General features: G+C 46.4%; 1 protein-coding gene across 1 annotated transcript; it reads left to right on the top strand.

Moving 5' to 3' along the window:
- Window positions 1–2632: 2632 nt before the first annotated feature.
- Window positions 2633–3270, top strand: LOC140874057 (uncharacterized). The gene is made up of 2 exons (XM_073277332.1): window positions 2633–2658; window positions 2724–3270. The coding sequence occupies exons 1-2, from the start codon at window positions 2633–2635 to the stop codon at window positions 3268–3270; spliced, it is 573 nt and encodes a 190-aa protein (XP_073133433.1).
- Window positions 3271–12952: the final 9682 nt, after the last annotated feature.

Genomic DNA, 12952 nt, shown 5'->3' with positions numbered 1-12952 from the left:
GTGTTGGTGATGATGACAAGACATTTGAGGCCATATTTCCTATCTCATCCTATTGTGGTGCTTACAAACAGCCCTCTATGAAGGATTTTAACTCACCCAGACGTGTCAGGACGGTTGGTGAAATGGGTTACTGAGTTGGGAGAGTATGATATACAATATGAGCCAAGAACTGCTATTAAGGCGCTGGCTTTGGCTGATTTCTTAATCGAAACCATTCATTTGGAAAATGAGGATCCGTGGAAGGTATTTGTTGATGGTTCATCGTCTATGGAAGGAAGTGGATTAGGGGTTGTGCTGATCTCTCCTACTGGTGATGGGGTGAAATTGGCAGTGAAATTAGATTTCAAGGCATCTAACAATGAAGCTGAATACGAAGCCATTTTAGCTGGACTTCGAGCGGCTAGGAATATGGGAGCTGTACGGATACACGTCTTTTCCGATTCACAATTGGTGGCACAACAAATGAAAGGGGCATATGATGTGAAAAATGAAAAACTTATTGAGTATGCTCGAGAAGTGGATAAGGCAAAAGAACAATTTGCAGAGGTGGTCTTCGAACAAATACCTAGAAGGGAAAATGAGAGAGCAGATGCTTTGGCGAAGATGGCTGGTTCAATGGGGAGTTGGAAAACTAGAGATGTAGTATTTCAGGTAGAGCTCGCACCTCATATGAGCTCGGTTATACCTGAACTCTCGGAGGAGGATTGGAGGGTCGTTTTTCTTAATTATTTGAAGGAAGGAAAGTTGCCTGAGGACCCTAGGGAAGCTCGGAGTTTGAAATTAAAGAGTTCAAGATATGTATTGATTGAGGAAGTGTTATATAGGAGGTTATTTGTGGGACCTCTCCTTCGGTGTTTAAATTATCAAGATGCTGATTATGTGCTTAGAGAAGTGCATGAAGTGTAGTGACCCTTACTCGGATCACCTACTAAACAGAACGTAGGCATGCAATTAACTTAATAAAACAGATATCAGAATAAAACTGCGGAAACCAATAACATTATACAATCCCAAGAAAAGAAATTTGTAATTATCCAATAATATACAACCAAATCGAATAGCTGTATAAACCCAAACAACAGTAATAAAACCTAGACGAAGCTCCAGCTGGCCAACCACTGACTAGCCCCTCCTGGATCCACCCTCCTCGTCCAATCGCAAACCTGCCCCATGGAATAGGGTGTCCAGAAAATACAGAGTACGAGACGTGAGCATAAAACGCTCAGTGCGAGAGTATGAGTATACATGCATGCAAAGTGAACTCCCTATAGACTCGAGGTCAAGGATCAGATAACAGAGACAGATCGGGCCTTGGTATGTAGCACGCTATGCCATCGCTTCAGGAGGTGGCTCCCATACCGAGATAACCGTGGAAACACCGGACCCAAATCGATGGAAGTCCATCCACTAACAGGATAGGGTACAACCCTACTAACAGACATCTCGAAGGAGATACAGCAAGATGCAAATGAATGCAGCATAATATCATGGCATATAAATCATGCGGTCACATAATACATGCATACTCAGTCAGGATATCTCGAACAGTACTTTCGTACCTCAAATACCAGGTAGGCACTACCAGCTCTAAGTCCAAGCCTAAAGTCCGCCTACACAGCAAAATGATACTACTATCATTACAGTGCTCTAAAAGCCTTAACTAAACTATTGCATACTCCTAAATATTTATAGGAAGCAAAAGCTATACCTTCGTCCGTCGTTAGCCCTTTGATGTCGATGCCTCCAGAACTTGGGCACAACTCCGCTATGACTATCGAACGCCTCTCCGACCTCCGGACCAAGCCTAAGAAGACTAGAACAGCTCGAATATGACTAGAAATAGGGAGGAAATCCGGAATTGGCAAGGAGAAATGAAGTCTCGGCCTTCTATTTATAGACAACGATCGGAGCCTCCGATCCTCGATCGGAACGTCCGAACCTCGATCGGAACGTCCGATCCTGCCATCGGAGCTTCCGAAGATCCTGATCTGCCACGTGTCAAAATATAACTTGATGACTCCGGATAGGGGTGATCGGAGCCTCCGGTCCTGATCGGAGCTTCCGATCCAGCCACACGTCATGGATGACGTAATATCATCGGTGCCTCCGATCCTCATCGGAGCTTCCGATCCCGATCGGAGCTTCCGATCGTCCCTTCGGAGCTTCCGATCCGTCCAATCCCCAATTTATTTAATTAGCATTAATCCTTTAATTACTCAATTAGGGTTCGGGCTACTACATGAAGGGTGTTGCGGGAATCACTTGGGAGCTCATGCTTTGGCAAGAGAGGTCTTGTTGGGGGGATATTGTTGGCCTAAAGTTTTTGGGAGTGCCCAAGAGTTGGTCACATCATGTGATAGTTTCCAACGACATGCTCGATTGCAACATCGACCCGTGGAGCTGATGAAAGCTATCGTCTCTTCTTGTCCTTTTGATCAATGGGGTATGGAAATTGTGGGTCCTTTTCCTGTAGCCCCTGCTTAGAAGAAGTTTTTATTGGTGGCGGTTGATTATTTCTCGAAGTGGGTAGAGGCTGAGCCTTTGTCTAGGATCACTGAAGGAGATGTGTTGAAATTTTTGTGGAAGAATATAGTGTGTCGGTATGGGGTACCTAGGAGGCTGATATCCGATAATGGGAGACAGTTTCAAGGAGCTAAGGTTCTAGCGTGGTGTAAGGAGATGAAAATTCAGCAAGCTTTCACATCTGTGGCTTAACCTCAAAGTAATGGGAAAGCGGAGGTGACAAATAGATCATTGCTGCAAGGCTTAAAGACTAGACTTGGGAAAACAAAAGGGAATTGGGTAGATGAGTTTCCAAGTGTATTGTGGGCGTATCGAACTACACCTAGAGAAGGAACCAAGGAAACTCCCTTCAGCTTGGTTTATGATAATGAAGCAGTATTACCGGTGGAAATCGGGATAGAATCGGCTAGGGTCATGTTTTACGATGAAGATAATGGAGAAAGGAGATTTACTGATTTGGATTTGGTGGAAGAGAAGAGCGAGGCTGCAGCAATTCGGTTGGAAGCTTACAAAAGTCGTATGACTCAAGCTTATAACCGTCGAGTTGTCCAGAGAAGCTTTCAAGTGGGTTATTTGGTCCTAAAGAAGGTTCAAGAGGAGCAAAGAGGGAAATTGGACCCGAAGTGGGATGTTCCGTTTAAAGTCATTGAGAAGCTTAGCTCGGGAGCCTACTACTTGGAGGATACACCTGGAAAAGCTTTGAAGAGGCCCTGGAAAGCCTATCATCTTAGAAAATATTATCCTTAGCTTACCTACTGATGTATCTCGTGTTGAATTATCATTTTTGTAAGCATTTCAAGTTCAATGAAATCAATTTCTTGTTTTGAAGTAATATGTGTTGTTCTGTTGTAAAAATGAATGGTACTTTGCATGAGTTCCTAAATTATGAGAACTCTAAGCATATGTAGCCCGGGGCTTGAAAAACCTATTTTTCCTGCTAAGGTCATAACCTAGTAAAGGAGTTTCAGGGTTGGAGGTTGAAAAACATATTTTTCCTACTAAGGTCATAACTTAGTAGAGGAGTTTGAGGGTTGGAGGTTGGAAAACATATTTTTCCTACTAAGGTCAAAACCTAGTAGAGGAGTTTCAGGGTTGGAGGTTAAAAAACATATTTTTCCTACTAAGGTCATAACTTGGTAGAGGAGTTTCAGGGTTGGAGGTTGAAAAACATATTTTTCCTACTAAGGTTATAACCTGGTAGAGGAGTTTGAGGGTTGGAGGTTGAAAATCCTATTTTTCCTACTAAGGTTATAACCTGGTAGAGGAGTTTGAGGGTTGGAGGTTGAAAAAAATATTTTTTCTACTAAGGTCATATATACTAGTGGAGGAGTTTCAGGGTTGCAGGTTGAAAAACATATTTTTCCTACTAAGGTCATAACCTAGTAGAGGAGTTTGAGGGTTGAAGGTTGAAAATCCTATTTTTCCTACTAAGGTTATAACCTGGTAGAGGAGTTTTTTTTTTTTTTTTTTTTTGGAATGCAACACTGCCGGAAGCGCGGGGGGGGGGGGGGTGGGGGTGGGGTTTGGTAGACCCCTACCTGTATATATAAACATAAAAAAGCGGTACAAATAAAACCTAACGGAGGAGGGGGACTAGGCCAAGACCTCCCCAAAAGGCTATACAAAAGTAATAGTAACATCAGAACAGCTAGGGTATCGGAAAAAATACAACCAGAACATCCCTAGGAAATAAGTAAATGCAGACAAAATCAATGACAGCTAACTAAGTCATCGTCAGCAGTCGACCTGTGCAGTAAAAAGCTAGTAGAGATCCACAACTCAAGGCCAGCAAAATCAAAATCCAACACTGAGGCGCGAAAAGTGGCTGGCACCATCCAGAGCTGAACAAAAGATTAAAGCTACGCTAGAAATATGTCCAAAAGTCACGATCAGCTGGGAAGTCACTATACATCAGAGGCCGCCAGGAAAAAGGAGGAGCGACCGCAAACCAGCAGACCCGGAGAAAAATATCAGGAAAATGGCGAAGGAAACTCAAGCCATATCCAAAAGCCCAAGAATACTGGAAATCCAAAAAACAAGGGGCGCGAGAGGCCGCCCACAAAACAACCATCCAGCAGCAAGAACCAGGCAAGGGGAACCACAGTGAACGCCTGGAAAATCCATCTCCCTGAAAAAGCAAAGCGAGCGACAGGGAAACAACCTAACTCCAAAAAAACTCCGAAAAAGGGCCGGAGAGCTGTACCTGCAAAGAAAAATATATATAGCTACATATATAAATAACTCTAGGCGAGCCTAGAGGAAAAGAAGGTGGAATAAAAAGAATCCCAAGAGAAGCGGCGAAAAGGGAGCAAAAAGCTCTAGGTGAACCTAGATCTAAGGTAGGGGAACCCGGATAAATCAAAACGGGCCAAAGCAGTGATGGGAGTGGTTAAAGGAACACCAATCTCCAACAAACAGTGCCTATGATCATGAGCCTGCCACGCCAAGGCATCCGCAACCGAATTCCCTTCTCGATAGATATGCGAGAAATGAACCGGCCTATTCCGCACCAGAACACGCGTCCTCGAAACAATATGATCCAAATCCCAACGACATCTCCGAGATCTAAGAATCTGAATGGCAATCTGGGAATCGGTCTCAATCCAAAGGGGAAAAAGGCTAAGGTTAGAACAGAGAAGAATACCCCTCCAAACCGCCCAAAGTTCTGCACGGACATTGGACCCCAAACCAATGAACTCACTAAAAAACTCCAAGAACCTACCAGAAGAATCTCGGACAACCCCTCCCATAGACGACTCACCCGGGTTACCTCTCGAGCTCCCATCCACATTGAGCTTGAAGGACCCAGGAGGAGGCCTCAGCCAACGGACGATGGCAGTCTTGTGAATCCGTTGGAGGCCGACCGAGATGCCCATCTTCCTCGCAGCCTGCATAGCCCCCAGCCAAAGACGGGGCTTGATAACAGTTGTGGAATGGGCAAGTCTCAAATAAGACAAAATTTGGAACTTAACCGTCTCCGCAGAGGAGGGTAAGTGACGGTACTTAGCATCATTGCGTGTAGTCCAAAGGAACCAAAGCACGACAAAAGGGAAGAATTCCCTCACATTACCCCCCAGGAGACCACTCGCCCCCTTTTCCAAGCACTAAGAAACAGACTGAAGTTCTCAGTGATAGGGATGCGAACTCTGAAGATAGCCCCAAATAAATGCCACACAGATCAGGCGATGGGATCATCGATGAAAATGTGCGTGAATGTCTCCGACATCTCACAGCACTGGCACTTGGACACAAGGGAGAAACTACGCTGCTGGAGCACCTCATCCACAGGCAACCACCGATGCCAAAACCTCCACAAGAAGAAGGACATGGTGGGCCTCATCCAGCGCCCCCAACAGGGAGTAAAGATATCCGAGACCGAGCCTCTCGGTCTGACCTGCTCCCAAGCAGATCTCACAGAAAAATCACCATCGGTGCTGTGGATCCAAGTATCCGCGTCCGGTTCATCCACCAAAACAGGAATCTGAACGATCTCCTCCGCCACCGAGGTAGCGATGACAGCGCAGAGGAGGTCAAAATCCCAGTCTCCCTCCAACAAGAAGCAAGAAACACGGACACATAGATCCCCTCTGACATCACACCTGCTCGACAGAGGGGTGTCACCCAACTAAGTGTCATCCCAAAAAGAGACATCCCCAAGACCAATCCTCCATCGGATACTAGGCTCCGCACGAGGTCTAATCTGGAGCAAGAGCCTCCAAGTGGGGGAAATGTCTCCACGAGAAGGAGCACAAATAGGACTGACAGTCCGGCAATACATCCTCGAAAGGAATCTCGCCCAAAGAGAGGAACCCTGCCGAAATCTGAACCACATCTCAGGGAAAAGCTGCCAACAATGTCCTTGAGCCTGCGAAAACCCAGGCCTCCTTCTTTCACAGGGAGGCAGGCGCGAGACCAGCGGGCCCAGTGCCAATTCTTCTCTAAGGGTCTGGAGCCCCAAATAAAAGCATTAAAAATAAGCTCCAATTTCTCCAAGACAGCCAAAGGAGGATGGATCACCTGGCAAAGATAGATCGGGATCGAAAGGAGAACATTGCGAATCAGCGTCATCCTAATCCTAGGAGCAAGGGAACGGGACTCCCAGCCCTCCAGCTTTTTCCGGACTGACTTCAGAAGAGGCTCAAATAGAGAGCACTTGCGGTTCCCACGGAAAAACGGAGCTCCAAGGTATTTCAAGGGCAGCTGCCCCTCCCCGAACCCTGTGACGCGCAGCAAACGGGAGCGGCGACGAGCGGTCCTGCCTGGAGGGAAGATCATAGCAATCTTGGCCACGTTAACAAGCTGGCCCGAGCAATTCTCATAGTGAGACAAAAAGTCTTTGAGCCGCTGAAGACCGCGAGATCCCCCATTGGCAAAAATAATGACATCGTCAGCATAAGCCAAATGGGAGATCGACAAATCACACCCAGACCGGTACCTCATATCTGCATGCTGGAGGAACAACCGGTCCAAGCCCCGGGAAAGATATTCCACTCCGAGAACAAAAAGGAGGGGAAATAACGGGTCACCCTGTCTCAGGCCCCTCGAGGAAGAAAAGAAACCAGCAGGGGTGCCGTTGACATTAACCGAGAACTTGCAAAACGAAATGCAAGCCCTCACCATCCTCATGACCTGCTCCAAAAAACCAAACCTACGGAGGACATTCAAAAGAAAAGACCATTGGACTCTATCATATGCCTTAGCCATGTCCAATTTCAGAATGACATTGCCACCACGAGCAGGGAGATTAAGACTGTGAGTGAGCTCATGCGCGAGAAGGATATTGTCAGCAATCATTTGTCCCGGCACAAAGCCACTCTGACTCTGAGAAACGGGTCTCCCCACCATCGACCTCAGACGAGAGTATAAAAGCTTCGAGATGATCTTGTAGGAAACATTACACAAGCTGATAGGACGCTTGCGTACCCTCGACTTTGGGGATCAAAGTGATCGTGGTGGCAGTGAAGCCCTGGGGCATAAGAGAGCCTCGAAAGAAATCAAGGACGGCATCCATGACATCATGCTGCACAAAATCCCAGCAGCTCTGAAAGAAAACCAAAGAATACCCATCGGGGCCCGCCACACTATCCCGAGGGATGGAAAAGACGACAGCACAAACCTCCTCCAAGGAAGGTGCGGCGGCAAAGCTAAGGTTCTCCTCCTCCGAAATCTTAGAGGAGAAGCCAGAAAAATACGGAAGATCCAAGACAAAGGGATCTCCAGTGAGGAGGCGCTCGAAATAGGCAGCCCCAGACTGCTTGATGAGACCAGGAGAGGTGAGGCGAATTCCATCCTCCCAGATACGAAAGATCTTATTAACCACATTCTTCTTCTTCACCATGTTGTGGAAAAGCTTCGTATTCCTCTCACCGTCCTCAAGCCAATTACAAGCAGCTCTTTGCTTCCAAAAATCCGCTTCCATAGCGGTGACTCTAGACAGCTCCTCATTGCACCTGGACAAGAGGGTCCAGCTATGCTCAGAGGGATCCGCTTCACAGGCAGCCTCAGCCAATCTAACTGACCTCTCCGTCTCAGCGATCTTATCAAAAAGGTTCCCAAAAACATCTCGGTTCCACCACTTGAGGTGGCCCTTCAACCGTTTCAGCTTGGCAAAGAGCCTGGGCATGCCTTGAAAAGAGCAGGGCATGTTCTAGTTCAACCTGACGGTTTGAAGGAACCCCGGGTGACGAGTCCACATGCTCTGGAACCAAAACGAGCTCGGCCCCCGAGCAAAGACAGGAGCAGACACCAAAAGAGGACAATGGTCCGAAACCGTGCGACTGAGGTGTTCAACTCTAACAGAGTTGAAATGATCACCCCAATCCACAGAGACAAAAACTCTGTCAAGACGCTTCCAAATGGACTTATTCGTCCAGGTGAACGAAGAGCCCTCAAAACCAGCGTCGACCAGCGCAGACTCCAAAACAAAATGATTAAACTCGTCCATGGGGAGCTGTCTCCCACCAGAAGAGCCAAGACACTCAGAGGCATCACTCACGACATTAAAATCCCCACCGACAAGCCAAGGACCAACATCAGGCTTGAACTACAGCAAAGAAGCCCGCAAGTCGCACCGTAAAATGTAGTCACACTTGGCATAAACGAAAGAGCAAAAAACATGGGTCGGCAAAAAGGGAGCCGACACGCGAAGATGGAGGAACTGAGTGTGATCAAAGGCACACTCCGCCTTCACATCATCCGCCAAAAAAACCCAAATATGACCAGAGACATTCGAAATAACTCTCTGGAAACCAAGACAACGGGTCATGAAGCGCTGGTCAAGTGCAATCATCGGCTCCAGGATAGCCAAGATCTTGACACGCTTCTCTTTCACCAAGGCATGAAGCCTCTCCTGGGACTCAGAGCCCTTGAGTCCCCTGATGTTCCAAATTAGGCACTGCATTTGGAACAGGCGGAGTAAGGCCCCGTCTTCTTTCTAGACTCCTGGCGAGTCTGTTGTCGCTTCGTGTCAGAACGAAGCATTCTCTTGGAGGGTGAGACAGAGAAATCAAAATCCTCATCATATCTCCCAAAATCTCTCCCATCACACGATTCAGTCCCATAGAAGGAACTTGAATCGTCCTCACTGACAAACTCAACAATCGGGTCGAGGTCCTGACAAAGAGGACCTTGCTGAGAGACGAGCCCCTCAAAGGACGGGGCGGAGGACTCCACGGGAGTCCCAGGAAGCAAGGGGACGGAGTGTCTACTGTGATTCAGAGTACAAGTATCAGTAGCCTCAAAGGCAGGCACAGGAGTTTGACGGTTGGAGGTTGAAAAACATATTTTTCCTACTAAGGTCATAACCTAGTAGAGGAGTTTGAGGCTTGGAGGTTGAAAAACATATTTTTCCTACTAAGGTCATAACCTAGTAGAGGAGTTTCAGAGTTGGAGGTTGAAAAACTTATTTTTCCTACTAAGGTTATAACCTGATAGAGGAGTTTGAGAGTTGGAGGTTGAAAATCCTATTTTTCCTACTAAGGTTATAACCTGATAGAGGAGTTTTAGGGTTGGAGGTTGAAAAACATATTTTTCCTACTAAGGTCATAACCTAGTAGAGGAGTTTGAGGGTTGGAGGTTGAAAAACATATTTTTCCTACTAAGGTCATAACCTATTAGAGGAGTTTGAGGGTTGGAGGTTGAAAGTCCTATTTTTCCTACTAAGGTTATAACTTGGTAGAGGAGTTTGAGGTTTGGAGGTTGAAAAACATATTTTTCCTACTAAGGTCATAACCTAGTAGAGGAGTTTCAGAGTTGCAGGTTGAAAAACATATTTTTCCTACTAATGTCATAACCTAGTAGAGGAGTTTGAGGGTTGGAGGTTAGAATTAATGTTGTAGTATGCGGTGCGCCATGTGAAAATTAACAATTGCAAATGGAGAAAAATTTATACATGCAAGAAAAACAAGAGGAGGAAGTTCATATATCCATGAATATTGCGACGCAAAATGATGAAACATAAAAGTCATACATGTCATACTTGCAAGTCAAAAGTAAAGAAGGAAGATAAAACAGTATTCATCATGACAAAATAACCGCCTAAAGGCGCGCATCGTCCACGGTGATGATAAAAAAACTTAAATAAATCAGCATGAGCCTAGATATTGGATGGAAGGCTCACCAAAAGATCTACAAGGCTGATGAAATCATTGTCGGCGCCTGGAGGAGGGTATCCATTGTCCTTGAATTGCTTCACGGCACCCGTGAAGCCCACGTCCAAGTACCGAAATGCCTTGGGACCGCAAATCTCTTTGAACTCCTCGGATTTGAAGAATTCTTCTTTGAAGGATGATCTCTCTCGGGCTAGTTCTTCTTGGTGTTTCTGTTGTGCCTTAGTTTGGGAAAACTTTATTTCCTCCTTCAATTTCTGGATCTCCATCTCATGACTCCTCTTTAGCTGCTGGAGCTCCTCCTCCTTCTTCATTAGTAGCTCGTCAAATTGAGCCTTCAACTCTTGAAGCTCATGGTCGCGTGCTCTTTGTGACTCCTCAATATTTGCCGCAAGCCCGTCAATGATGGACTTGTTCTTCGATTTTTCGAGAATGATTTTCTTGAAGGAGTTGATGCGTGCAACCAACTCTCCTAAACACATGGCACCCTAAAACAAAAAATCAAATATAAACAGTGTGAGAATGAAGTTATAGCACACGATTATAAATAAGTAACTTAAAAAAGGAAGAAAGGGAGATTGCTTCTGTGATGCTACTGCAAGTGCGACTGACGACGTCGAAGTACTCAAGAGAGCTCAGAAACGCGGCATCAGCAGTAGATGGGAGATTGTATAGGAGCCCATGCGCAATGCGATTGGGACCACTTCGCACGATGGTTGACTCTGGCGTATACGAGTGGTATATGCTCAAACCCGTGTGAGCGCTGCCTGGCTGTCTAAACTCTGTTTCCTCTGAAGAGGAGAGAGATGCAATCGAAGTTATAGAGAGCTTTCGTTTTCCTTTGGATTCAACTGAAGGGCTTGGATTGGCGGGAATCTTCTCCTTGCCACGGGCACGAGAAGTCTTGACTTTTGAAGATGTAATAGAATTGGAATTCTTGGAGGCTTTCTTAGGCGGAGCTTGCTTCTTTTTGGTAGGGGAAGAGGGAAATTCATCTTTCTTGACAGTGGCAGGGGCATTCGCCTGTTTTTTCTTGGGTGGCTCATCTTGAGAATCCTTCTTGGGCTTAGAGGCGGTTGAAGCCAGTTGTTTCTTGGGAGCAGGTGATGAACCACCAGCTTTCTCCTTCTTCACAAGCTCACGAAGGAATATGACATTCATGACTCTAGTCCCTGCAAAGATGAAGATATAAAAGCATGAGAATATTAGAAGATATGGAATACTTTTCATCATAAAGTTTAAAAGGTAAAATAGCTACCGGCATCACCCTCCAACTCGACACCTGCAGAGCTAAGATTAGCGTGGCATAAGAGATCTTTGGATAAAAGGTGCGGAATTCTAAAGCACCTATCTCCTAGTTTCTCACGCATCCGAAGATACTCTTTGTTTTTCTTGAGGTTTTCGGGAGGATCGGGCTGGATAAAGGTGGGATACCACTCAGTGGTGCACTGCCACTCTTCCGGGGGTTTGATGAAAAAGAAAAATTTTTTCCAACTTTCCACATGACTAGGAGCACCGCCGAAAAGTTTGGGATTGGAACGAGAGGCCACATAAATGGACCCCTCTTTTGACTGACCCAAGACCAAGAAGTAGGAAAAATTGGTGCAATTTACCGGAAGACCCAAAGAGTGGAATAACACTGAAGAAATCTGTCATAGGGAACCTAAGACCTGCCTCTAACTACTGCTGAAAGAATGCGTAATACCCGGGAGGAGCTAGGTAAGGACGAACTTCCGGGGATGGGATTATGATCTTGTGGGAGGAAGGAATGTGCCCTAAGGCCCTAAGGATGGACTCGGAACTAGGCTTGAGGGCGGAAGTCAAATGCCCAAACCAAAGGGTGTCGATATCATCAATGTTTATCTGTCGTTGGACGTGACGAATTTTTTTCCCAGGACGACTATGGCTTACGACTTCCTCAACATTCTCGGACTCACAAGACTCACTACTCTCCTCAAAATCACTAGATTCATCGGAATCATGTGAAGAATTGGAAGATTCGGAAGAAGACATCAACTCAAGATGATTTCCAAAGGGAATCTAAGGAACACGAGAAAAATTGACTTGCTAAGGGGAAGAAAATTACTTACTGAATAATTTGAAAAATTGACGGAAACAAAAAGCTAAGGAACGAGCGAAGAAACCGAGTAAGTTGACGCGAGAGCTATCCAACACGAACGACTTGAGCCGAGCAATTCATCGAGCAAGTGGTGGGCGAGGGGCTAGATGGCTAGGGGCAAGGGCTAGGGTGAGCAAGGAATGGTGTAGGGGCGAGGATGGAGGAGGGGATGAGGGCTGGGCGAGGGGCTAGATGGCGAGGGGCGATGGGCTAGATGGCGAGGGGCGAGGGTTGTGCGAGGGAAGTGGCGTGGCTGTGGATGGGCGAGGATGCGGAGGGGGCTAGGGTGAGCAAGGATGGGCGCCCCCTAAGGCGGGCGAACCCTAGGGTGGACAAGCTCTAGGGTAGTAAGCTTGGTTTTGTGCTTTGAGTTGTCTTTGGAAGGCGAGCTCTAAAGGAGAGGCGCGTGAACTATACGCTCGTGGTCCCCTACAAAGTGTTCGTGGTCCCCTACTTTGCCTCCTATAAATACGGGTTTGCTCTTTCCATTTCAGATTAATTCACTTTCATTTTGAGGGGCGCCCAAGCTCCCCTTTCTCTTATTCGTTCACGTCTCTGACTTGAGCGTCGGAGGGGCTACGCCGGGACACCCTCCCGGCCCCTCTAACATTATTTACTTGATTTCAGGTTCATCTCTAGACTTGAAGCTTTGAGCTTATGTGGGATCTGGACCATCAAATTTAAGTGAGTATCAGTCAGGGGC

This window comes from Henckelia pumila, chromosome 1, assembly GCF_033568475.1.
Source record: "Henckelia pumila isolate YLH828 chromosome 1, ASM3356847v2, whole genome shotgun sequence".
Classification (NCBI taxonomy): domain Eukaryota; kingdom Viridiplantae; phylum Streptophyta; class Magnoliopsida; order Lamiales; family Gesneriaceae; genus Henckelia; species Henckelia pumila.
This window is presented reverse-complemented; position numbering and strand designations above follow the sequence as displayed.

What these genes read in the sequence shown, in the direction of transcription:
- LOC140874057 (XM_073277332.1), top strand. Translation starts at nt 2,633, where the DNA reads ATGGGAGACAGTTTCAAGGAGCTAAG. An exon ending in GACAGTTTCAAGGAGCTAAG is followed by an intron (nt 2,659 to 2,723) that starts GTTCTAGCGTGG and finishes TTAACCTCAAAG; the next exon opens with TAATGGGAAAGCGGAGGTGA.